The sequence below is a fragment of the Mycteria americana genome, chromosome 10, assembly GCF_035582795.1.
Source record: "Mycteria americana isolate JAX WOST 10 ecotype Jacksonville Zoo and Gardens chromosome 10, USCA_MyAme_1.0, whole genome shotgun sequence".
Taxonomy (NCBI): Eukaryota; Metazoa; Chordata; class Aves; order Ciconiiformes; family Ciconiidae; genus Mycteria; species Mycteria americana.
In genome coordinates, this window is record NC_134374.1 from 5,456,311 (window position 1) to 5,483,537 (window position 27,227).

The window sequence follows — 27,227 nt, forward strand, 5'->3', positions numbered from 1 at the left end:
TTGAATAGCTAGATTTAGAAAAGTTCATTAGTCTGACCAGCTGTGTTGATCAGTCCTAGGCCACACAAAATCATCTCAAAACAAGATCTATGCAGTATATCCATATATAGAGTCTATATTGACCAAAGACCTCTTTTTATTTTTTCCTTAATGAATGAGGGCCACCTATCACTCTTCTTTTCCCAGGAATTATATCATCACCACTGGCAACAGCATTTAATTGTAAACCAAATACGGGAATGGAATACAAAAGGGGTTCCTTCAAGACAAGGCTTACAAAAACATATATACATAGCAAACATAAAAGTCAGAAACAATATTAAGATCAAAAGCAAACACAGGGAAAGAGAGATTATAGTATCATTTGCAGTACTTTGGGTGAAGGATCACAATCCACACTAATAAAAAGAGAAGAGAGTTTGCTGAATATAGAAATGCACATATTTTACACAGGGTCAGTAAGCTTATGATGGGATGGCAGCTGTACAAAACTTCAGGAATCAAAGCTGAGTATGTTCATTTACATTATACTCAAAAGTTTCAGAGAAACACAAATGTTTCATTTCTTTGTAAGAGAAGATATGCTTCCCAAAATAGAGAAAAACAAGTCATAAAATAGGTGTGGATTACCAAGCCAGTGTGAAACTCTTACTCTTTCTGGTGTTAGTACAAAATATACAGTATCTATAGCTTCAGTGAGCCTACTTGGGTGAGTAAGTTTTCACCTATATTTAAAAAAAAAAATAATCACAGTCTAGCTCCTAATTAATACTGTTTTCAAAATTGCAAGAGCTACATATTAAATTCAGGCCAAGACTGGAAGATTAAAGTCTTGCTTGAGCTGATCTGAAACAAAATTTTTTGCAGTTAATCCTATCAATAGATAATATTTTCCTTAAAAATACCTACCGACTTTCCAGCTAAAAACTGTTGGTCAGCCAGGTCAGCCTTCAAATTTTGCACTGACTGTAAACAAAACCTACATAAATGTGCAATGCTGCAAAAACTGAAAAGGACTGGTAAGTGCCACTGCCACTTAAGCCACTAACATCATTTTACAAAGCTTCTTTTTCAAATGTCTGCTTCCTTCAAAGTCAGTAGCAAAACTTCTGTCAACTTAAGTGACTGCAAGGCCTGAGAGAATAATCCTTTCCCAGCTGCACATTCTTAGACTGATGTTGAGTTGCTGGTTAAAGACTGACAAGGCAAGGAGGAAAGCAGATGCCCCTTTTATCACTAATATTAAATACACCTGACTAAATACACATCCACATGAACATGGAGAGTAGAGTGGCATTTATTGAAAACAAGATGCCACTTTCTAGGTAGCAAATAGTTCCCATCCCCAACACACTCTTTAAGAGAGACAATTGGCTGAGGAATCTCACAAAAAATAAATCACTATTTGCCATAATTCAAGAAAGGACTTTTTTTTTTTGGTAGAATGCCCAAATTATCCCAGATTTCCAAAGGTATAACCAAAAGCAGAGTATATGCTAGAGCGTGGAGTTTTTCTAGCGCATGGGAGAGAACAGAAGGTGTGTGGCTCTGGGCCATTCCAGCAGGCATCAATGAGCAAAGCACAAGACCCACAGCATTGTGACTTCAAACCGCCCAAAAGCCAGAATTACTCCAACTCACAATGCTGTTTAGATCATATAGCTATCCAAAACAGATCCATTAACAATCAGAAGCAAAGTCAGACTGCCCATCCCAGAGCATTACAGAAAGAAGTGTGATGACATCAGTGCCCATGAGTCATGATGTGTCAGCACCCAGCATTATATCTATTTTATAGCATACATTAATTTCTTAGCCAAAGCCACATTGCACAAAATACTGTATGGTCTGCAAAAACTTTAAAAACATATTTTGCAAGGGAAATGTTTCAAAAGGCTGAAGCATGTCTTCTTAGAACATCACTCTCAAATGTGTAAGGATATAACAAATTGATCAAGTTTTCTTAGTATTTGGTAGTAGGAAACGCTCAGCTTCCTAATACTTCAAATTAAGCCTGCAATGGCATTTCTTCATTGTGTATTTACATACAACAGTCTGATCAAAAGTTTTAAGGCTCTTATTTCTAAAAGAAATGGTCACAGTAAAGAAGTGATTAAATGGAGTTAACGCAGCTATTGGCAATACAAAGAAGGATGCTCATTTCATTTGCTATTGTACAATCTGGGGCATTTCACTCCATGCTTTGGCTTTCTTCTTGGCCAGGGACAGCCACGGTGGTTCAGCAGGGCTGCATGGTGTCATTGGCAGGTTAGAGGAGTGTCTTGCTTCCTTTTCAACAGCAGGAATCACAGATGCTTCCTGAGCAATAGGTCCAACTTTACCTGCCAACAACAAGATATCCATCACTCATCAGAAGGCTAGAGAGTTAAAAACTCAATTTCTGCCAATAATATTTCCTTCTCTCTAAAGCAATTGTTTTACAGCCCAGAATGTTTGTGACTCAAAAATAAGTCAGAGGAATTGTTAAACTGGGTATCGCTAGCACTATCTGGTCCAGCTACAACAATGGCAAGGACTAGCTATTGCAATGGAAAAATTGTTACTAAGCTGTTAGTGAACAATCTGACCATAAAAGAATCTTCTCCTCAGTCCCAACAGCAAGTGTCTAAGCCCTGATAAATGAAGAAGTTCTTCAAAATTCTTCAAGCATGTGGAGACTATAGCCCCAGGTATTTTTATAATTCATATATTCTTGGCTAACTCGTTTCTTAATCTTTTCAAACTCTTAATTTCCATGACAGTGCACAGCAAGGAGTTCCACAGGCTTATTCTGCTCTGTGAGTGCAAGAAAATCTAGGAATAAGACTTCTGAGTATGCAGGAAAATGAAAACAAAATATCTGCAGGGCAAGGATCACCCCAGGCTTGCTGTGGGGTTAAAAGTAATTGGTATATGGGTTTCAACACTGAGAAGTCTTAAAGATTTTTTTTCAGTCTTCACTGCCAGCACAAATATTGCTCCAGCAATATTATTAAATAGTAGGTAGGGATCAAACCAGTGTTTTATGTTCTTGGACTTGTAAGCCAAGAAGGTGGGATTCTGTTGGGACTAGGTGTTCATCTTCACGCAGCCTAACACAACCTGTTATCCTCACAAAGGATGGAGGAATACAGATAACACTCCTTGTATGGCTTTGAGTTACTATTTAGAAAAGGCCTCCTCCATCCATCTTGTTGGAAAATTTTCAAGATTAATGTCTTCAGACCAACAACCTGGAATGGGGCTTCACAGAATGCAGCTCTGAACAGATGCAGCTCTCATTTCTCGAGATATCGTTCACAAGTCTTTCAACATTGTGCTCTCTCCATCCATTTCAACCCAGGCAGTACTTAATTTCTGTGTGTAACTCAAACTGAGAAAATTCAAACTTTTTCTCATACTTGATTAGTCTGTGCATGGCATGTGGCAGGCATGATGAGGCTGCTGTGCTCCAGCACAAAAACAGAGGCCACATGGGGACTTAAGCAATGTTAAGTACAAGAAGCTTGATCTTGCTTGCACCAAAATCAATGGAAAATGTCCATCAGCTCCACCAGTCACAGTCCTGAGCAAAGCCAAAGAAGTTCCCGATCTCCACTCAGGAGGCCTCTGGTCTTTTAAAAATCCTGGCTCATTGGTAGTTCTTGCAGGAGGCAAGCTATACTTAGGAATACTGGAGGAAGTATACTATCCATTAAAAACAGGCTGCAGCTCTACATACACTGCACATTTTTCAGAAGTATCTAAGGTAATGTAGAAATTTAAGTGTTACTGAAATTTTGATTTTGGAAATGAATTTTCACATTTTGGGAGACTTCCTTCTTTGTAATAAGCAGAAGCGAACTCTAAAGCCCTTTGCATGCTCTCAACAGCACAAGGTAAAACAAAACTCCAAAACGGTGGCTCATGCCTATTTGAGGGAAGATGGGCTTTGAGACAAACCTTACCATGCTTAGGGTGAAGTGGGAGAGAGAAGAGGCAAGCTAAGTGTTGGTTGACAGCCAGCTGAATATGAGCCAGCAGTGTGCCCAGGTGGCCAAGAAAGCCAATGGCATCCTGGCTTGTATCAGAAATAGTGTGGCCAGCAGGACTAGGGCAGTGATTGTGCCCCTGTACTTGGCACTGGTGAGGCCGCACCTTGAATAGTGTTCAGTTTTGGGCCCCTCACTACAAGAAAGACCTTGAGGTGCTGGGGTGTGTCCAAAGAAGAGCAACGAAGCTGATTAAGGACCTAGAGAGCAAGTCTTATGAGGAGCGGCTGAGGGAACTGGGGTTGTTTAGCCTGGAGAAAAGGAGGCTGAGGGGAGACCTTATCGCTCTCTACAACTACCTGAAAGGAGGTTGTAGAGAGGTGGGGGTCGGTCTCTTCTCCCAGGTAACAAGCAATAGGACAAGAGGAAATGACCTCAAGTTGCACCAGGGGAGGTTTAGATCAGATATTAGGAAAAATTTATTCACCGAAAGGGTTATTAAGCACTGGAACAGGCTGCCCAGGGAAGTGGTTGAGTTACCATCCCTGGAGGTATTTAAAAGACGTGTAGATGTGGTGCTTAGGGACATGGTGTAGTGGCAGACTTGGCAGTGTTAGGTTAAAAGTTGGACTTGATGATCTTAAAGGTTTTTTCCAACCTAAATGATTCTATGATTCTAAGTAATCTTCCCTTGGTTATGACATGGGCTGTCACGCAGCAGTAACAAAACAGTCACAGTAAAGTAAGGATCTGATTTCTTGGAATTCTCTTCAAAATTTAGCTGACCTTGAGCTGTCCTGGCTCTTGCTGCTGTATACAGGATGTATGCATTGCACAGAAAACCTTGACCATCCATCAAGAAAACTGCTAACAGTTAACATAAGCCAAAAAGCATGATCCAAATTAATAGCTCCTCTGGATAGTAAATCTACATCCTTTCCACCACCAGCACCTTCAACTAGACAAATTGCTGGCTGTGCTAATGGGAACCAAATCAGAGAAGGAGAGTTTACATTTGGTATTCCCAATTTCATACTCATGTGCTGATGGTGCTGAACACTTCCTAAACAATAGGGCATGGTTTTCTGAGCAGTAGAGGAGTAGTGTTTTCCGTAAACATCAACACTGGTCAGAGCTCTTTGTGATATTCAAGAAGTGGAAGACTAGAATATGCCCATAAATGCTATCCCTGGAGGGGAGGATACAGTCATTGGATGTCGGGAAACCAGGCCAATTCTTGGGAAGAGGTGATGCAGAAAAACTTGTAATTCTGCTGCAAGGACCACAAGTAGTGTAAGTTCTAGTAAACGAGTAGCAGAGTACTTTGTGGAGTTCTGAATTTTGACTGAAGGCTGCTGGGCTTCCAAGGTGTAGATGATTCAACACACAGAAATCCAGTCTGTTTGTGCCAGTCTTTCAAAAGAAGACCTTCTAATCTGAGCAAAAATCTTGGCATGTTTATGTTTCACCTCCCACTTTGCACCTAAAACCGTAAGATGAAGCTGGCCTGTAACAGAATCCTTTTTAAAAACTATTGTGTTTTAATCACACACACACAGGCTGGCAACTGACATCAGAGCCTCTGTGTTGGTGCACATCCTCGGCTGGTCAGCTACCTGTAGTAAGGGAGAAAGCTTATTTTGTAGGACCTGTAGAATCAAAAAGGGATAACAGTTCTATAAACAACTACTACAGGGAGCAGGCACAGACATACCCCCTAATACAACTAATACAATTCTGGATGCTGGTGGATTATAAGGGGAAAGCAGCCAGGCGCACACGCTCTCGCTAGACAGCACCTCTTACAGTGTCAGCAACAGGAACCTGGAATGGAAAAGCCACTGCTGTGACACAGTGGGGCATTTCTTATCTTCTTAGGCAGTATCTGAAATCAATAGCTTTCAGCTAACACAACATGCTTTTACAGCTGAAGAACTGGCTTATCTATATCTAGCTGGAGCGTGTCTCTGAGGTTTGGCACCACACTGAGTAAGCAGGGAGGGATAAGCTGCAGCCCAGCAGTAGCCTTGGAAGAGGTATGTGAGTCACGATGTCTGAGTCACACTCTTCCCCTGCATCTTTCTTATAGAGAATCACAGCTAACAGGGCAGGAGAGGGGCCATCAAGCCTCTGTGTTCACCTGAGGGTGGAACTGACTCTACCTAAATTATTCTTGATACATGTTTATCTATTAAACACATCCAGCAATGGAACCCGCGCACACTCTGTAAGCAACCTATGCTATTCCACACTTCATCACTCTTATTCTTAGAAAGTATTTCCTAACATCTAAGCTAAACCTCCCCTGGTACATTTTAAGCTCATACAGGGCATAAAGACTAGTCTTGTCCTCTGCAGCAAAAATTAAGTTGTCTTCTCTAGACTAAACAACTCCACTCCCATCAGTATTTCCTGTCTGACTGGAGGTCTAGAAGACCTGACCTTTTTTGCTGCTCTCTTCTGGACACTCTCCAATTTCAACTGCTATTCTTTAGTAGTGACCTTTGCCAGTAATAAATCACCATACTATCTATATGCCATTCCATGAACTGGCAGAGGAGATAAAAATTCCGCACTTGCTTTCTCTGCTGAGTGAGCAAGCCAATATGTTGACTTATACGCAAACTATAGTCTGAACAGGCCTTACATAAAGTGTGCCGATTATCAAAAAAGGTAGCTATCTCCCCCCATTCCCTGCCACCCACACCACTTACTGGTGTAAACTGTAGCCACTATGTAAAGATGTAAAGAAAAAGAATACCTGCTGCAGCAGACACACTGGTCTTCACGTGCATTTTCCTGTCCTGAGAGCTCAAGCTGGAAGACATATTCTTCTTCAGTATGTTCTCGCTGGCACAGTTCCCTTGCTACAAAAGGAGGAGAGAAGAAAAGAATGCAACTAAGAAACCTGCTAGCCACTGGCACTCATAAAGCTCACCCTGGCAACATCCCTAAACCTGACTATGGAAATACAGCAAAAGCCAGCCAAGGATGGTTGGGGACATCCTGTGGGAGGGAGGGAGAAGGCAAGAAGGAAGACAGCTGCTACAAATACAGGGTTACTTCACATGCAGGCAAGTTATCCTCTCTCCCTTACAGATGGGCAATAGAAGAACTTGCCCAAGCTGCACAAGAAACTTGTACAAGAGTCAGTGGAAAAGCCAAACTTTCAGTACGCAGTCTCCAGAGCAGAGCAGTGAATGTGGTCTGTAGGTCACTAATGGTGAGGAAGCTAGGGCAACTCAAAGCAGCTCTTGGGCTACATAAATACATTCTGGGCAATAGGCAAGTTCTGAAAAGGTTCAGGTTTGAGTAGTGCAAAGGAACATATAGGAGGATCCAGCTCTGAAACTAATCACTGTGACAGTATAGTCACACATGTGTTTGCTCACTTGCATCACCTGTCTGTCTCAATACATTTTAGAGGCCAGTCCTGAAAATCTCCGAGTAGTGCTCACAATGCGCCTCCCATAAAGATGATATTGAACAGTTTGCAAAAGTACCCAGATAATCTGGTGCAGGATTCACACCCATGCAACATTAGTTGGTACTCTACCTCCTCTTGATCCACTTTGGTCAAAGCTTTGTCTTCAGCTTTATGTTCTTTGGCAAGAGGGTGGTCCTGGAAACCCTTTTGTTTTAGTTTTGCCATGGAGACCCAAGCTGGTTCAGAGGAAGCAGTTTCCAAATGTCGAGAGGAGACTTTTTCTACAAAAGAAGCATTTTTGAAGTAATGAAGGGATTTAGGTCAAGTCAGTCTAAAGCTAGTGTTCTGTGTTTAAAATCCTTCAGCATCTGTAATACCCTTTGAACACTGCAGAGATAAAATTACCTTCCCTGATGATTTTGTCCTTGGCAATAACTGTTTTTCTATTTATTCTGGAGTTTTTGACCTGACTCTGCTTCTGTTTAAGTTAATGGCAGAAATCCCACTGAGATCACTGTGAACCGGATTTTGCCTTTGAAACAACATCCTTACATTGCAGATTAAATGAGTATGATAACCACTGTTTTTTCATGTAGGCAGGAAAATACAGCCTGCCTTTTCACTTTTTAAATATTTTAAATGAAACGATTGTAGAAAATAATAGAAAAACTAATCACACCTAATGCAACTCCTACTTAGGGTTTGAGCTGCTGCAGTCTGGAAAATTAACTACAAAAGAGCAGCAAGTTTTAAAAAGCTGTGTTAAAACTCCAACTATATGCAAAAGTAGGTCATACCAGAAATGTTTCAGAGGCCCTTAAGCTATTACTCTGTTGTTATTCTTGCTGGAACACACCCCTCATTAAGATAAGCCAAGAATTCTCTTGACAGGCCAAATCATCAAGCCAATTAAATTATGGTGCTGATGAACTCAAGGCTGAATTTGGTCCTTGTCAAGAGGATTTTTAACTTTTGTTTGCCACTCTGCCAAGGTTCTTATACAACCATTGTTTTCTACAATGTTTGGATAAAAATACAGCATAAATACCTGAAAGTTTATGACCATTTTGCTTCTTTGCAACTTCTTCTGATCTTGTCTTGGGAGGACTTTTGTCTTCTAGGAGATCTGTTTTTTTAACAAATGATTTTGTGCTGACAGGAAGGCCTGGAGGTGGCTTCCCAGTGCCCACCGATTTCTGATCCTCCTTGACTGAAGCAGAAGAAGCAGTGGGAACAGCTGAGGGGATCAGCTTTGGAGACTCAGCACGGCTTTCATTCTGGTATTTTAGTAAAGAAGATGTTCTCCTTAGTCTGACCCCAAACGGGTTTTCAACATTTTGTGCTTCATGGTCAGCCCACTCCATAGAAGAATTCAAATGCAAATCACTGTCCTTACAGTCTCGATCAAATCTATCTGAGCTGGTTTTTGCTGATTCCTGGATGACTGCATCAAAACGTGTGTGTTCTTTTGTCATTCCTTCAAACAACTCTGGTCTTACAGGGGATGTTGGGGAACTTCTAGTATAGGAATCTTCCTTTGAATTTGAACCCCCTGAGAGAGATCTTTGCCATGCTGGTGCAATTGTAAATCTGACTGGTTTAGCAGAAGCAGTCTTCAGTGGACTTTTTACATTTTCATCTGAAGATCGACTGCCTTCCACTGTTTTTCTGTGAGAAGCTGTACTGCTTATCTGGTAGTCCTTACTGTCATCATCGGAAGAGATATTACTCTTCAAGCCAGCCAAACTTGAAGAGGCAAGACATCCAATGGAAAGTTTTTCAGAAATGTATGATGTGTTGGCCTGTTGACTGCCCTGGTTACCCTTCGAAACAGAAACAGTTTCTGCTGTAAAACATACTTCCAATTCACTGGGAGTTAGTATGCAACCTGCTTCCGAGACAGATGCAGCAGTGTCTATATTTTTTTCTGCATTGCCTTTGGATGATTGAAATTCCATTACTTCACAAGTTTCTTTGTCATTTCTTGTTATTGAACTGTTTTCAGGCTTCAAAACAGCCGCTGTCTTGATGTCAGAAGACGACTCTGAATCGGCTACCGCAACCTGTGAAGTGCTTGGTGCTGTATCTGAGACAGCGTGGTTGGAATGATTCTCAATAGTACCCAAGCCGGCTTCTACTTTGCTAATAAACAGTGGATCCCCCTTTTCCTGGTCTTTGATGTTTGGGTCCACAGAATTTACTGAGGACCTTTGTGCAACATCTGCCAATATATCTATGCCTTCTATTTCCACACCATTGCTAAATAAGTCAGCTGCTAGTATGTCTGGAACAACAACAGTTTCTCCTTCAATTTGTTGCGATTTTGGAAGAGTAGATACTTCAGTATTAGTATTTTGCTGATGTAATTTCAATTCATCAGCAGACTCATCTGAATAGTACAACACTTTTGCACTGTGGTGTTCCTCCAGGTTCGCTGGAGAAGGCTCAGGTCTCAGAAGGGGTGCATCTGCTTTATACTGATGGTCCACATCTGGAAGGCATGCATCCTTTTGCAGCAAAGCACAAGAGTCTTCTGCCACAAGTGTGGAATCACAAGAGTCACGGGCAGCATCAGTGGGACTTTTTACACCTGGTGTCTCCTTAGAACCGCTTCCCTTTGCACAATGTCCCACCTGGACTGATAATCCTATATTAAACAGAGGAGAAGAGTGTGCACTTAAAGGTTACAATTTGAGCACCATCTGTGAATCCGTGTAATTCATTCCAGATAGTGTGGTCATTTAGCATGGGTTCCCCATGTCTGGCCACCATTGTCTGATAAATAAGGCTGTTAAAAGCATATTTAGAAATGGGCTGTCCAAGTGAGGAGACTAATGAAGTTTTTAGTTTGAACTTACCTAATCCCAGGAATGACTGAAAGTTGTTGCTGTCTGCTTAAGGTGTACCAAATCAGTTGCTGTTTATTTCTTTTCTGTGCACATCCCTAGTCTTAAGACTACTAGCCAGATCTCCGTAGACATTTCTTCATGTGTATGCCTAGAAAGCCTGTCTAAATGATCTGGAGGATTTTCTGTATTTAAGCAGAACATCTCAGCATCAGGTAGCTCTGCCTCCTGCAGCTCCAGCAGGACTGCTGAACATCTGGATAGCTTAGATATGTCTGCACACACATTAACTCTGATGTGTGACAGCCTGAGGTCCCGAGTCTGCCCTGACAACAAAGTGCCACCATTCCCACTACACTATAGCATTACCATCAGCCAGTGCATTTGTAATGCAGTGCTAAAGATAAAAGTCTTTGGTGCTGTTTTGGAGAAATTTCATTTGTTTTTACAATTTACAATTACAATTGTGCTGCAACTGGCAATTAGCTATTATTCAAATTATAAGGGGGGAGGTGGCAAAGGACGATCTAGTAAACACAAGCCAATTAAAATCACCTTACACACATAACAGGTACAATGCTGAGGTTAAGGTTTTTCTGAGTTTCAAGGAACTCGGATCCCCAGTCAATGAGATCTAGCCAACTGTGTAGCACAGGTACATCTGAACGTGGTATTTTCACCTCATGTATTTTTTTAATGCTGCCCTCAAAGTTCACCATTTCAGCACCACTGTGTTGAGTGGAGTACATAACTTTTTCCATCATAACACTTTAGCAGCCAGGATTGGTTTTATGATATAAAACCAAAAGATGCCTAGTTTGAAAGGACAATTCAAATAGCCTTATGCAGAAGAGTTCAAGCACTCAAAGTAGCAATACATAAGTATGCATTACCTTCCCAATCACTTTTATGCTGGTCACTTTCAAGTAATTCTGTTGAATTTCCCTTCTTTTCTGGAGTTGCAGAAAGACATGCTTCGTTTTCCAGCTGCTCCACCTAATGAAGTGCAGTAAGATCTTTTAATGAAAGAATAATGCACAAAAATTGTATTTTATACACACGCATGCTTATGAATACTGAAGACATAGACACAAAACCCCCATTCTGTAATTTACCAACACTGTGAGTAATGTACTATTCCAGTTAAGAACCTAGAAATCATTCATGTTTAAAATGTCAAAGGCAGCCCATTGATCTCTCTTGAATCTGAAGCATTCTGGGATTGACATATTCTGAGTGAACGAGTATGTTTTTAAGATATCACCCAAGCTACCTGGTGGCATAGAACAGACCAATATCATCAATTCTGGTATCTCTGATTGACACTCCACAACTAGTTTTTCTCCTTCAGCACTGTAGTTGTACCAGCTGCAGCACAAAGAATATCCAGCAAAGATGCTGCAGGGCCCAAGTTTCCAAGACGACCTCATTCTGTATTACACTCATCCTGAATTTCTCCCTTCCCACTCCCTTTCTCAGGGCAGGGCACTTCTAACTCCAGGACAGATTTTCATTCATGATTCTCTGATGGAGAGGGGAACACGCCGTACAGAAGCATTACTCCTTATTTCTGTCACACTCCAGCTCAACAACCTTTTCTACCTGGTGAACTTCATCTTCACAATGCGTTTCCTAGAAGCCAGGATGAGAAGCATCTCATCCTAATTTCCCACATGCAGAGCCACATTCCTTCCCAAAGTCCTTCAGTCTTTCCTTTGACATACAAAGAATTAAGTTAAAACTAATCTGAAATTGCAGAAATAGACTTAGGCTTCTTTAAAACTGAAAATCTAGCTTTTCAAACAAGAGGTATGCTTTTACAAATGAAGTGTAACCCGCAACTTTTTTGGCTAAATAATAAGAAACTAAAGTTGCACTTTTCTTCAGCTCCCATGATATTGAGGTTTTCTGCGTATTTTTTGTTGGGTTGGTTGGTGGAGAATAGGTGGTTTCCCTTCTTCCAATGCAAGAACAAAAAAAGTAAAGGAATATGGATAGGAAAGAAAAAAAATGGAAAAAACCCCATTTAAAATAATAATTAAAAATTCATATCCATTTCCTTCTGCACAGTGATTCTTTTCCAGAAAACACTTACCTGGGGGGGTTGCTGATTCTTGTTGGTAAAGCCTTTCTGTTTCCGGGGGTTTATGGCAATCCTGTGCCTGGCTGCTGAGGTGTCCAGGCAGCCCAGGGGACTGGCAGGGATGGTGAAGTCAACGGGAAGGAAGCTGCTGCCTCGTGAGCCGGGGGCTCCCAGAGCAGCAGAGGATGAAGGACTGATGGGCCTGGAGGAAGCTCCGGAAGGTATCTGTAAAACACAAACACTTTGCATACATTTTGCTTGGCTTCCCCACATCTCTGAAACAATTCCTTTGCTAGCTTATTCCACTTCAGAAGCCTGAAATGGCTGTATTTTTGGACATAAATCCTCACTTTAAAATGCATGCCTAATGTCGTCTCTGCATAGAGATTACTCAGTTCTGTGTGTTCAGCTGTATGTTACACAAAAGTGAGAAATACCTGTCTCTCCCTCTCCCACAGTAAGAGCCTCAGCTGTCCCCTTCCCAGTTCTTATCTGAGAAACCATTTGCAATATATGTATGCACCAGCAGGAGACACTGGTGCAGTTTTTATAGCTGCCTTTTCATCCCAATAATGTGACACATCGCAGGAATATGTTACTAAAAAGCCACAAAAGTAGCATGGATACTTGCTCCTCATTATCTCTATTTCTAAGAAAGCTACCATAGCCACTTTGCTCTTTTAATATCCACTCTCCCAGAAAAATCAAATGCTTCTCTCCAACAAGTATCCCAGAACCATCTTCCAGACAGTGATGTGGATCTCACCCTCGCCGCAATGCTGCCCTGGGGAACTAAACAGCAGTAACTTTAGATGATGCTATCAAAAAAAAAGGGTGTTTATAAAGTGTTTATAGAGAAACCCCTAAACATGCACATGGCTGATTTTGTTACTGTTTTGAAATGTAGACCAGACTTTCTGGAACATTTGCAAAATTTCAGAGACTTGCCAGACGAACTTCATTCAGTATAACATACCTGCTATTTTGGCTGTGGCCATAAAGCTAGGTGAAATACAACCATTTAACGGTGCTTGGCATTCAGATTTTAGTTTTACTTAAGCTTAGGATATAGCACAGTATTTAAAACATGTATGCTGATGAAGTTTTAAAGCTAATGAAAGCATCTTCCCACCTGATCTACAAAAATTGTCTAGGTACATTGCTTTGTGTTTAAGGTAGCTAAAATTAATTTCCTTATTCTCCATTGAATTTTTTTAATTCCTAGATCTGAAATAAACCGCAACAGAATGTTTTATGACAGATACAGACTCTTCTCATGAAAAATTTACACATTGTGAAAGAGAGAAAGAAGAACACAGCTAGTAAATAAGCTAACTATTGTTATAATTCTACAAGATTAATGATAAACCTGTAAGGATTACTAGAACTTATAAAAATAGTAACACTGTCATTAATTTCTACATACAAGTTCTCCTGCCTTTCAATTATAAAATTACAGTTGTGCTTATTTAATAAAAAAACACCTGAAGCTAATATCTGAGCTACTGCTGTACATAAATGGCAAATTCCCTACTCCACTGAGGATTCAGGATATTTTTTTCTCTGAGCACTGACTGACAGTTGGTATCTTCTCTCAAAGAGAGTGGAGCAGACACAGGATTTCCACACCAGTGTTTAAGTGTAAGATAAATTTGGTGTTTGTTGGTTATTGCGCAGTTACAGGAACCTGCACAAGGAGAATGCTGCAGCTAGGAGGCCCATTTCCTAAAGAGTGTTTGTGCCAAAGCACTGTCCTCAGCTCCACAAGCTGAGACCCTGTTTTGCTTTTAATCAGTCCGGGCTGAAGATGCCAGCAAGGAAGTTAGATTTCCGTAAAGGCTATCTGGCAAAGGCAGGGTAATGCTGATTAATGCCTCTGTGAAGTCACTTGCTGCTCACTTTGAGTGATAGCCTCACATTTAGCTTTAGATTTGTCAGAAAGTGGGTATTTATAAATGTGGAAGGCACTGAGAAGTTACACGGGTGACACATCAGGGTTTCACACAGAGGTGACAGCAGCATGAAGCTGTTGGAAAACCCAGTGAAGCAGCACAGGGCAAAGAAATGAAGTAACTATCAGCAGCGGCAAGAGCAATAAAATAGTAAAATGTAAACCACTACACTGTGTGTAACTTCAGATTGCTTAGGACCAAATCCTGTTTTTCCTTTACTAAATACACAACGTTGTTAAATGGAGTAACTGGTGTAGATTTCTTGGTGCTTTTCACAATTTTCCTTATCTTTGGGATAAGGTTAATCAGTTTAACAACTTGTGTTCTGCTAGCTCAAATCCTGGTATTACATAAATAGTTTCAAAAGCTACTGAAAAAAAAGATTATTATTTAGGAAAAGGTTTTTTATTTTAGATAAACATATTGGCAAGATTTCTGCTAAGCCAAACTGCTGACTAAGAAAAATATTTGGGTAAAGGAACATACACAGTACTGTAGAGAAGCTAGCCTCGTGAGTTGGGGAGAAAAAGGAATAGCCTTTAAGTGGGGAATTCTGTGCAATATACAAGAGAGAAAAAAAAATTCTCCTGTCCCTGTCTTTCTTTCTCATAGGACATGAGGTTGTAAGACTGAAAGAGCTCAAAGGCTTCAGAACTGGATAGAAAAGGGCTTTTTGCATTGTAAGGAAAAGCAGTATGCAGGCTTACAAAATGGAGCATTTTAGTCAAAATATAAAATGGGAGATGAGTTAATAAAATGTACATTGAAGTAATGATAAAATATACACAAGAAGTTATTAAAAATAATGACAATCCAAGTTACCTAGATCACTTGGGCCTTTAGAGTTGTGTGAATAGTAGCCTGCTACGAGGGGGAGACATTGCTTTATCTTTCTATCCCTAAAGCAGAAGATCTAGGAACGACTGAGCAGGAGTGTCTGATCTCAACCACCGACAGGACAGTTGAGCTGGTCATGCCCAAAGGTTGCTTTCTCCCTTTGAGAAGGCTGGCCAAAGAGACAGTGAAAGGGAAAGCTTCCTTAGCAGTTGGGTTGGCACTAACTGTTTGACCCTCAAGATGTTGTCTTGGCTGCTTAAGGCCCTCTTCATCAGGAAGGAATCTTCTAGGTACCCTGCTACCTCCCCTTTACTTATGGGCTATTCTCAGTTTCACAAAGGGTTAAATTGTGTTCTCTCTGGTGAGCTTCTCAAACAGGGATTCTGTATTGAGGACTGCAAAGCCTGGGCCAAAATGGCCCGTAGCTGTTCTGGTCCCATCAATATTCCCCTTCTCACCTAAATGGCAGATTACTTTGCTTATACAATTGCAAGGGCTATCCCATGAATCGAATCAGCCCTGTTGGAGTGGTGGCTGCCTTTGTGACTGGCATTTGAAGACCCCATTGGCATAACTGTGGTCTGACTGGTTTTTCAGACGTTATATTAATGCTGGAGAAAGGCAGTATAAGCAAACCTTGCATGCCTGCCTTGAAAGTATGAGATAGGCAGGAACTCAACTCAGTTTCCAGCAGCAGGGACAGTCAAGGTGAAGGTCCCCTAGGCTCCTCTCCAAAAATATGACCTCTGTAAATTTTTCTGAGCTGGTCAAGGAATAGACTGTGTTGGTCTGACAGCAGAACCCACTGCTGCTGGTGGTCACTTATTATCCAGAGAAAACTGCAAATGAACACAGACCTTTTCCTGTGGAATACCTGGCGTCAGAAAGGGCTGATCCTGCAATTATTTCCCGTGATAAGATTGATGCAGGGCATTGCTCACAAGCCACTACTGATGGGCAGGTGTTATTAAGCTGTTACTGCTGTTGGGTATTGGGGCCCTGGGACATGGAGGCAGAATTGAAGTGCTTTGCCTTGCCCAATTTTGTTGTGTAACTTTACAGATTCATACTGTGTCACACAGCTGACTACGCTGTTCACACAAACCACTTACCAGTAGATTTCTGCCTCTCTTTATTTGGTTCTTATTCAAAACTCTGTGCGAGGTACATTTTCAGTATCACTTGCATCACTCTGGACTGTTCATGAATTATTTGCTAGGATACATTGTACCCAGAATAGATTAAAAAAAAAAAGATTATTGTACTGGCTCCATACAGACACCACACATGCTGTCTCAGGAAAGTTTGTTAGCAGGAAAAGTAGCTATTTACCTGTTCATCTTCACTGTCTGTCCCGCCTAAACTCAAAGAGCTATGACGCTGAACAGGGTTGGAGGACTGTGGGATAAAATAAGGAAGAGGGTAAGTCAAGGGAAGTATCACATTGAATTATCTGGGACTGGATATCCAGTGCTAATTATGAGAAAAGACAAGAGGAAAGATAAAGGAAGGGTCACTGAGTCCCTGCCTCACAGAGTAGGTTTCGTTTGTTCATTGGGGATCAAACATAAAGTAGGGGAGCTTTATCCTGCTACGAGATGTGCCATGAAGGTTGACCATATGAGGCAATACATTTTATAAAGTTATTTTGGCTTATTGTTTTAAGATCTTCAAATTTACAAATGCTCACATGCTCACTCAAGTCCAAAATCATGCATCTGTTGTGAGAAGGCAATTCCTAAGAAAGAAGATAACCCAAACCCCCTCTGAGTCCCACCAGGACCTGTTCTCCTCAGATTCAGGATTGTCACTTTCCTGTCAATTCAACTAATATTGCCCTGGTTTTGAGCTATTTCACTCCAAAACCAGTAATTGTTTAAGATTCTCTTGCAGTCCTCACTATTTTTGTTTTCCTCACTAGCTTTAAAACACCCCAAAACTCTTCCCCTTTCACAGGTGCAGGAAACTGCCAATCTCTCCAGCTCTTTGAAGCTGGAAGACATGGGAAGTTTTTTGTGCAGTGTCGAGTACCTCAGCTTGTTCTCGGACTGGAAATGGAACAGTCACAGTAACACAACACTCGCCCGTGAATAACTCACTTTTTAAGCTTTCTGCCATACAGACCTGCCAGGAAAGACTGCCTTGCCCAAAGGCACCGAGAGTTGTCATATCAACTGAATTTCTCTCCTCTTTCCCTAATGATATAGATCACAATTGCCCCACCACTGGTCTACATAAAAGCATATAAAATTCTACTCAGAAGGGATATCGGTAAGGCCACTTCCTAGGTATCCCACCCCAGTGACAAGTCCACAATGCACCTAGGTAATTTGTTCTAGTTCTGACTGATCTGTACCATCAGATTTTATCACAAGCAAGCAAAAAGGTCTTCCCCTTCTCCAAGCAGATTTTATCTTTTCTGTACAGGTAGTCGCTAAAGTGACATAACAATTATACCTTGCTTGGTGAATCTGTCAGAACTTCATGAAGGGTTGAAATTTCAGGAGGGCTTCTAGGTAAACCATCATCTTCAGAAACAGCACCTGCATCTTCCAGTTTCTTTCCAGTTATAACAAGAGGAGGTGATCCAAGTCTGATGTTCTGCTGCAACTGAAGCTGTGGTTCAAAAGAAATTTAGAATATAGACTTTCAATGGCATTATTTATAAGGGACATTTTGGACACTTTTACCCCAGTTGCTCCCATTAGGCATGCAGAATCCCTTAGTTAACAGAAATACTTGAAGAAACAGACCATTTACAGAAAAGAGCCATTAATAAAATTTTATTTGGTTACATTCGTCAAGGACCCATCTTTAGAACTGGCTTCGGTACAAAGTTAAAATCAAAATCAGTTTTATTCAGTAAGTTACCAAAGACAGAAATTTCACCATTCCAGAAAATTTACAGAAGTTTAACTCAGTTTTAAATTTAAAACTTTAAAAATTCTAGATTTAAATATTCTTTAAATAATTACATGTATCTGGATGTCCCAAATAGTCACACAAAGTATTGTCAGTTAGCAGCTCCCAACCCCAGGTTTCTGTGGTCAGCTTTCCTTCACAAGGCCCTTCCAAATATTGACAGTTTGTCACCACCCTCTCCCGCACAAGTAGCTGAGTCCCACCTTTTATACAAAGACAATTTAATTCAATTTCTGGTCCACCCTAATGAATTGCTTGTTAATTTTCCCCAGCATCACATCCTGATCCTGTCTACAGCAAGAATGATAACGGCAGCCAGGAACAACTTTGTTTGTAAGGGAGTATGGGGATTCTTTTCCAAGATTGCACAAAAGAATGCTCTGGCAGGCCCCTGACCCTAGAAAAATAAAACAAAGTCTGCAACCTCACAAGCAGCCAGATGTTCCCTCAAACTAAAAAAGTTCAGATCTCAGGAAACACCATTACTAAAATTCTTGGCTTAAGTCTGTCAGCTATGTCAAAGCTGGAATAGAAACAAGGTCTGAACAGAAACTTTGTCCTTCAACTAAAAACATCTCAACTGAATATTCCCAAGATAAACATGCAGACCTGTTGTTTCTGTTTCTTTGCTTATGAAACCAGATTGGGAAATTCTAGGCCTAATTCTGTGCTCTTCTGCAAGCTATGCATTCATTTCTATCTCTAAAATAGATCTAAATAGCCACCATTCTTATTCAGCAAGATTCACTTGGAATGTAATTCCTGTAGATCTAATAGCCACACAGGGTAGCACAACGTCACCCTTTAATACACCAGACCCCCAGTTCAAACAGCTTTCTTGCCCTTTTACCCACAACAATCAAAGAAGTATCACCAATACGACCTGCAAAAGCAGGACTGATGACAAACTGCACAAAGATTGCAATATATGGGCAAAACAAGACATACAACATCCTGTGCACTTCATGAGAAGGAAAATACAGAAAGTCAATTTTGCCTTTCCCTCTTTTCACAACTTCTCATCTTTGATTTATTAAATTTATTACATGCAGACAGCAAAGTGTTGTGGGGGAAACTGAATTTACAGTCTGTCTTCTACCGGTAGAAGTTAATTTACCTTGCTAAGAAAATAACAGCTTTTATTAGTGCTTGGCTTTTATTCTGACAAGAGTCAAGCTCACAGAAAAAGGCTGTCTTTTATGGCTATAAAAATAGTGCTGGCAGTATTAGATTACCATGCAGGATGATGGATGGATGAAGAGAGGGCACAGAGGACTGGAGATAGCATGAAAAGAGCTTTTTTTCCCCAACAAAGTTCTGTCATATATAAACGTGATTTCTCCTGCCACTCCTATTGTTATACAAAAAATACCCTGAATTGAAGCTTGGCCTATTTTGCAGTCTTATGGAGGAACAAGTCTCTCTGTGCATCTTTTATTACTTAACATGTGATGCAATTGTGTTTTGCAACATGAAGCTCACACTGAGCAAAGGAAGAATTTCAATGGCCTTTGGCTGCCTTATCAACAGTTTGTTTTCAGTCTCTGGAAAAATCTTAAACTTTTATCTCAGTGCTCTGAGCTGGACAGTTATTTAAATGCAATTAATATAACCGACAGTTGATAAGGGAGCTGTCAAGGAGGGTTCAGTATGTGCCTTGGAAGAAGGAAATGACCTAGCAGAATACAGTATCCTTTGCTGGCAGAGATCGGAAGAATAATGATCTAAATAAAGCTGTTGCTAAGAGTGCCCTGACATATCCATCATCCCACACACTTACACAGCTGCTGGTGCTAGCATGTACAGTGAAAACATCATAGCCAGAATTGCCAAAAAGAATAACATATAAATAATATATAAAGAATAACAGTGTAAGGGACACGCTACAGTATAAATAAATGGCCTTAACCCAAAAGCAGTAGCTATGAAGTAAAGAATGGAAATCCCATTGGAAGAGGACATGCTCATTAAGGAAAGTTTCCAAGAGCCCATGAACTGGATTCATGTCACTCACACACTATGAGACCTGGGCAAGGCTGAAAGTACCAGGACTGCTCAAAGATGCAGCTTCCAAGAGGCAGAATAGATCCAAAAGTAGTAAATCTGGCTTTGGACACTTTAGTCAACAAAGTCGTAAGGCACACAGCAGAGGAATCAAGCAACAGAGTTTCCTAGGAGACAGCTAATACAAAGCAGCACCATGAATGAGGGGAAGAAGTTCTCACCTGCAAGGTTTTCACTCTTCCAGGTATGTTTTCCTGAGACAACATGTCACCTGCCACATTTCCTGGTGCAGACTCAAAAATGAAGACGCTGTTATGGGACAAGGCTTTGTTTCCCATGCTTCCTTTGGGCCTGGGAAGGAAGGAAGAGCGGTCAATGCACTGAGTACAGCCCTCCAACACTTCCCTGCAGTACTTCACCAGGGCAGAGGGATCATAAAGGGGCAGGGTGGGATGCATCTCGCTTAACTTCAGATTTCTGCATGTTAGCTGTCTAAGGTACTCACTGCTAGCTCCTTTTATACTCAGAAGGGAGGAAGAAACAATTTTAGGATGCTGATCAAATGTAGGTGTCTCTTTTCAGATGTACTCAGCACCTGCATTGAACACACAGGCCAGTCTCTATGGACTAGAGGGAGTCCAGGGTGATTAGGTCAGATGCTGAGATTTAGTTGGATGCATGCCACCCTGAGAAATGTCTACGAGCGCAGAGGAGGGCAACAGGAGTCCCCTGCCCTCCTTTGGTGGGAATGTACCTAGCATAAGACATTCAGGATACAACCTTTGCAGCCTGGTGTGTGTCGTACGTGCCAAAGATTGTGAATTATTTTTTCCTCTTCTTGCAAATGCAGGCAGAAAATGTAGTTCAACTACATAAACAAACTTGATCAAATCCTCTCAGGTCCAGCAATAAAAACAGTTCTGTTCACCTGTATCATGAACATCACCAGATCCCAAGCATATTAAAAAATGTAGATGCAACAAGTGTCTATGGCCACAGTTACATACCTATCCATGGCCAAGTTAAAGTACCCAGGTAAGATATTCCCGCTCTGCTTCTGTGCTCACTGGGTGTTCAGCTGTTAACTGAGTTGTAATCAACTGAGATTGATTGGGGTTGGGCTATTAGGTTGTGCAGGGCAAATTTTGCACTTGGGTGGCATGACAAGGAAGGCTCCAAATCTTTTATTCATCAAGTTCCATCAGCATAGGCAAGCACTGTCTGTACATTACTTTGTCCAAAAGGCCACAAGGATGGCCTCTACCAGGATTTCATTCTAGCACTTAACTGGAAAACAACAGAGAATACTCTCGTGTTGTTGGCTGCCAGCCTCGTAACCCACAAGTTACAAGGATTCCTTGGCTCAGCTGCCATGCAGGCAATGCTCATTGCCTCTGAAAGTTTGACTCTGGGTGACAGGGGATGATTAGGAACAGAACTCTGACAAGGAAAATCCAGTAAGTCTAACACTCTTCTGCAAGGAAATCAAATAGAAGAGGTCTCTGCTATTTGCCTAACCCCAGATTCTCTCTTTACTTAGAAGAAAGCCCTGAAAGACTGTGAACTTTCATAAAGTAAATACATCATGTAAAAAACCCCACACAAATTACTCTTTTTCCTCCTGCATCTCCCTTCTTTACATCTCTGGAGACAACATCTCCTTTGTCTCCTTGACTAATCCTCCTGTTGCCCCAAAGGTGTAGTCAATCAGTATACAGTTATGCCAAGTCCCACAGTAGGGCAAAATAATTTTGCTCTATGTTTATGTTGTGTCAAAGACAATTTGAGCTCTTTCTCTCACAGCACAGGTCAGAGTTCATGCTTCCTCTCATTATATGTAATAGTTAATGTCTGTGTTAGTTTATAAGATAGCATTTCTACACACAAGTAAGGAGCTTGCCTTATTTCATCATTAGAGTGAACGAAGCCATCCCACCTTTTTGTGTGTTTGATTTTAGAGTCCTTTTCAGCGTGGAATATACTATATGGACAAGAAATAATTTTACCGCATTCAGAAAGATAGTGTCATGCAACTTCTATTTACTGTAATCTATATTCATTATTAGTTGGCATATTTTATTTACTGCAAAGAATGCATGTGCATTAGGATGTATTAACCTTTTTAACTGGGGATTTCCTCACTTCCTTTACTTGGAATTCTTTAGCAATAAAAGCTGAGGTTTCCTTGTTCTTGAGACTGCCAGTACAAGATCTGTTTCTTTTTTTCTCTCTCTGCATATGTATCATATGTGCTTGCAAGAGAATTACTGTATTTTCCTCTGGCAGTCACAAAAAGAGCATTGGATTAAATATAGAATTAACTGCAGCTTTAGTACAGATGAGTCTCTTATGTGCAAATATACATTCATGTGTAATTCCAGGCAGTGTAGTTATATTTGTGCTGAAGCTAAAGATGCACTGTTAGCTAAACCCCCAGATGTTTTAGCCACTGTATCTCCACACTGATTTCCCTATACAAATGCTCAATTCATTCATGTGTAGCAACACTTGAGCTGCCATGACTGAGGAAATGATGGGACTCTACGGCCAGCAATAAAGCCGCTCCTAAACTCATCATGGCCTGTGCTATCTTCCACTTCTAATTGCTGCTACCCCACTCCTTTTATTAGTGTTTGAGGTAGGAGGAAGAAAGGTGACACAATTCCTTCAGGCAGCCGCTCCGTCAAAAACAACTGCAGCCTGCCAAAGCAGTGAGTGTTCACTACAAACACCAGGACAATTTTACATATTGTCCCAGCAGTTTTTCCTGCTCAAAGCTTTTTAACTGGAATAAGACTATTTGAGACCCAATTTTCCTCTATGTAAGGTCTTTTATCCTTTTGATGATGTAGACAAGAAGTCGTCCATAGCACATGCTTTAACCTTGCCATCAAGGTTTTTCCGTTTCCATTTCCGTTTCCGTTTCCAAAACTCATGCCTCTTGGAAAACTAAGAGGCAGTGGCACATAAAGCTCCCTTCCCCTTCACAGATGCCCAGTCCCATTGATTCCCTACAGCTCCTTGACATCTGGGCACATCCCTCTGGCTGTTACAAGAAGAATTTGGCACATCTGGGGGTTTGGTCTCTGGTTAGTATTCAGAAAAGTTAAATTTTAAAAATATTTTTAATTTTTTATATTTTTTTAAAAATGTAAATTTTAAAATTTAAAAATCAACACAAAAAGATTTTAAAATACATGGTTTAAAAAAAAAAAAGGAACGAAAAGAAGAAAACCAATGCTTCTGCCTCAAGAACAAACAAACAGCAGTATTGTTCTAGGATTGGTTTTGATATTCTGCATGCCAGAAATTGCAAAGCTCCAAAACCTGCTATAAACCCTTCACAAGTTGTATTTCCACTGGCTTTCAGGATCAGGTTTTCCAACGCATTATGTTGTTCAGTCTCGCATGCTTATGCCATGCAGGGTCTGGACATGATAGGGTTTTCAAGTAGCACAAACATATCCTCTAATTTTTTTGGACAGTCCATCTAATCCTATCTCTAAGGGAAAAAACAGAAGAGTTTTACTCACTTCCTGATCTCTGATCTTGCAAAACAGTTCATAATCACTGGAGGATAGTGCTGAGGTAAACAGCAATTGGACTTGAAGTACTTGGTTAAGGGCAAGAGAAAGAGTTCGCACCCACACTGCCTCTGGAGCAGACAGCTGATTTTAAGCCAGATCCCTTCTATGGGCTGATGGGGTAAGCTCAGCTGCTCCTAAGCTTTTTGGACTGGGTTAGCTGAGTCACTCTAATTCTCCTTACCCCACGGGACTGGTTGTGTGGTCACTTACTCTGTTGCTGTTATGCTAACAAACAAAATAAAGAGATTGCTGTTTCATTCCCAGATCATTTCCATGATGCAGTTGCATAAACACAACAGAGAGTGGGGAAAGGTGGGGCAAGGAGAAACAAGCACCCATGAGAAAGTAACATCTATAAGCTGTTCCACCAGAAGAAACGTAGTGTCCAGCTCCACCAAATGCCTTATTTGCTGATACAAAGCATTTGGCAGCAATGCTGATTTCAGCATGTGCCGTTCTAGTCACCTATTCATGCCCTCTGCCAGTGTCACACCCATCCAATGTCCCCTCCAACAAAACACTGCAAACCATAGGATGTGGCCGGTGTTTTGTCATACTTTATTAGTCTGCAGCTCCACAACCCGAGGCCTAGGGTAATCCAAAGAGAGGCCTGGCTGAGTAGCTAACAGGGGAGTAATAAGGAGGGTGGGGATTTGGAAAACAGCCAAATTATAAGTTGCCAGATACTGATCCACGACACCCCTGGTGAGAGACGCAACCATGTCCAGAGGGTTGTCCCACTCCAGGTTCAGTCAGAAACGAGCAATGGAAGTGCTGTGTAGCTTGGTGGTCTAACGTTATCAGTGAAGCAGTGTTAGCAGTGCAAGCTAATATCTTGTATTACACTAACTGAAAAAAAGGTTTTTGAACTAACATCATTCAGGGATCTGAGAATTGCTCTGGACACACTTAAGGACTTGCAAACCTCACTCACATGCACAGCCATTCAGGGGTAGCTGACACAAAACTAGAGGCCTTCAGTTTTTATCTATACCTAAATGGCTACGTAAGCAGCAATCTCATACTGATAATACACCAAAAATACTTCTTTCCCTTTACCCCAGCCATGACGGAGGGCACCATTTATGCTAAAAAATAGCAACTCAACTTCACACGTATTCCCTGTACTAGCACTACTCAATCATCATCCTCCTGTAAAGCTGAGGCTGATCAGACCGTCCAGGACAGATTTCAAACACTAAAACCAATGAAAGCAACCTGGGCTATCTGAAGTTTTAGACTAAGAGGCTGGATCACCCCTGCCCCTGGCTGCCCTCCCCCTCCTCTCAGGCTGGCTTTTGAATCACTAGCAAAGAAAGAGGAAATTCCTGGAATTCCTTCATCAGCATTAGGGCTTGTTTTGCACAAACTTGGACAGAGGTTGCTCCTAAGGGGCCAACTCATGCTTTCATCCTACTGCTGTGAGCGGTCCACATTTATTTATGTATTTTCCTTCCCCGCCAGCTTACCCAGCCTCCTTCGGTGAATGAAGTGCAGTAGTGTCGAGCACAGAAATGCTGACATCGCTGCTGGACTGGCTAGGTTTTAAATTACTCTCCCCCCTGGGAGGTGGAGGCTCTTTCCTTTTCTTCTTGGCAAAGAAGTTCTTGAAAGTCTGAAATTTGGATTTTTTCTTTCCTGCAACATGAGAAAAATGAAAATTTATGGAAGTTGGAGGTGTTGCTTAGCTTGGAGAATGTTATCTCTTAAATTCTGGAGGAAGCCTCAAAGCTAGAGCAGCCCATTCAGTTTTAGTCAGCTCCTTTGTAAATAATTCAGTGCTGGAGTCCAGTGAAAGGTGAAGCTGCAGTTCTTACATTTGCTGCCTATAAAGCAACACTGGCATTAAGCTGACAATAGTGGCGCCTACTTAGGTTCCAGTTTATGAAAAATACACCTTATATACAGAACGTATCTACCTACAACTGAACAGTGATCATGCCCATCATACTTGATATATTTTCAATAAAAAAATTGATGTCAATGTCTAGCTCTTACTGTTCTTTACTTAGCTTGGTTTAGTTCTGCTTTCTCTTTACTCAAGGGCTGTAAGGAGACATCACCTGAAGGATATTCAACATTTGGCAAAAAGACTGAAACTGGCAAAAGAATTTATAAACTCTGAAACCAAAATATCTGTTTCCACATTAAACCAGTGCCCCAAAATAAAATGTCTCCAAGGACAATGGAGCAAACTTAAACTAAGACACTGCCCTGCAGGACATGAAACCCCCAAACATAGCAGCCCTAAGAATACAATTAGAAAACTGTTAATCTGATTTCAGATTTTCCACTGTCCAAATGAAAAGGAATACAAAAATAACAAAATAAACCATACAAAACATCACTGACTTCTTTCACTTTTAATAACCTAAGATACTTTAACATTCTTATTTATGTTTTCTTTCAGCACACAAGTGCTGCATTTTGTCACTGACCCTTACATTGAGGGGTCAGTTTGGAGTGGTTTGGGCCAAACTATTGTACTAAGACCCCTGTGATTGACTTAAATACATATGCAGAGCAATAACATCACTGCATATCTGAGCCAAATTCATTGTTCAATTAATACTTTACAGCAGTTGGCATAATAAATGCCCACAGCTGGAGGATTCCTTCATAAGCAAGCCATTATTTCAACACAATTATTGTCTTCTCCCAGCAATGATTTAGTCGGCAATGCTCTGTCTCAACGTGTGCCCTGTACGTGTACGGATTTCTGCCAATGGGCCTTATCTGGGCTGAAACTGTGCCACTGCACAGCTGCATCAGACAGTAGCCACTTTGATAAATAAACAATGATACTGAGATCTACTCACCCTGTCTCCTCCCTGCTCTCAAGACCAGTGCCAGCACCATGCGTCAGGACATACAAGGATGCTGCTACACTGCCCGGCATGGACTGATGAAATGGCTACCTCTCTGCAGAGCAGTAGCAGCCAGGGAAGACCTGCACATTGCTTTTCAAGTGACTTGGGCTGTCACTGAGACCAAATTATCTTTCAAACCATGTAGAGCAAAACTATCAACAGAGTCCCACTCATCTGAATAATACTGGAATGTAGCGCTCCTATGGAGGGTTTATCAGTGGAAGACCTTTTTATCTTCCACTGCTGCTTATCAGGCAGCAAGTGAATGAGATAGTCACAGAAAACATACAGGTTATATTGCCTGCCCCAGACTACAGAGCTGACCCCAAGGCTTTTGGATTTGTTAAGACTCTCACAGGGCTCGATGAGTTTCATGCTGTGCCCATAGCAAGAACTGGTAAGAGAAGACAGGTCACACAGCAACTGGAAGACCATAGTGCCTCTCAAATAAAACAAGCATGTTGGGTGCCCTTTAGTGAGTCTTTAGAAATGCCTCCCTTCCATTACTGCCATTCACATCAGCAATTAGGCAACGTATATGGTATTCTCCCAGGAAACTTGTCAAAGCTGAGTTGGTTTATTTTAGATGAGAAAAACAAAAGATCAAAAAGTTTCATGAAAGCAGTGCCCCAAAATTATCAGTTCAGCAATGTCTGCTAACACAGTCCAATGACTCAAAGAACAAAATGGCAGACTTTGCCACATGCAGAGAGCTCTGCAACTTAAAG

The 27,227-nt window shown here is 41.1% G+C and overlaps 1 protein-coding gene across 8 annotated transcripts in view; it reads right to left on the minus strand.

Moving 5' to 3' along the window:
- Positions 1-202: 202 nt before the first annotated feature.
- The window catches only part of KIAA1210 (KIAA1210 ortholog), a 61,503-nt gene continuing 34,478 nt past the window's right edge, over positions 203-27,227 (minus strand). For 4 of the 8 annotated variants that reach the window (XM_075513582.1, XM_075513579.1, XM_075513580.1 and 1 more), the window contains 10 exons: positions 25,099-25,267; positions 20,264-20,393; positions 17,574-17,732; positions 16,449-16,514; positions 12,340-12,552; positions 11,138-11,240; positions 8,447-10,045; positions 7,528-7,679; positions 6,733-6,838; positions 203-2,342 (listed from right to left, as the gene is read on the minus strand). In XM_075513582.1, coding sequence (XP_075369697.1) covers positions 2,170-2,342; positions 6,733-6,838; positions 7,528-7,679; positions 8,447-10,045; positions 11,138-11,240; positions 12,340-12,552; positions 16,449-16,514; positions 17,574-17,732; positions 20,264-20,393; positions 25,099-25,267 — 2,870 coding nt within the window. In that variant the 3' untranslated portion in view covers positions 203-2,169. The remainder of the gene's footprint in view (positions 2,343-6,732; positions 6,839-7,527; positions 7,680-8,446; positions 10,046-11,137; positions 11,241-12,339; positions 12,553-16,448; positions 16,515-17,573; positions 17,733-20,263; positions 20,394-25,098; positions 25,268-27,227) is intronic. The other 4 variants (XM_075513584.1, XM_075513585.1, XM_075513586.1 and 1 more) reach the window with 2 other exon arrangements.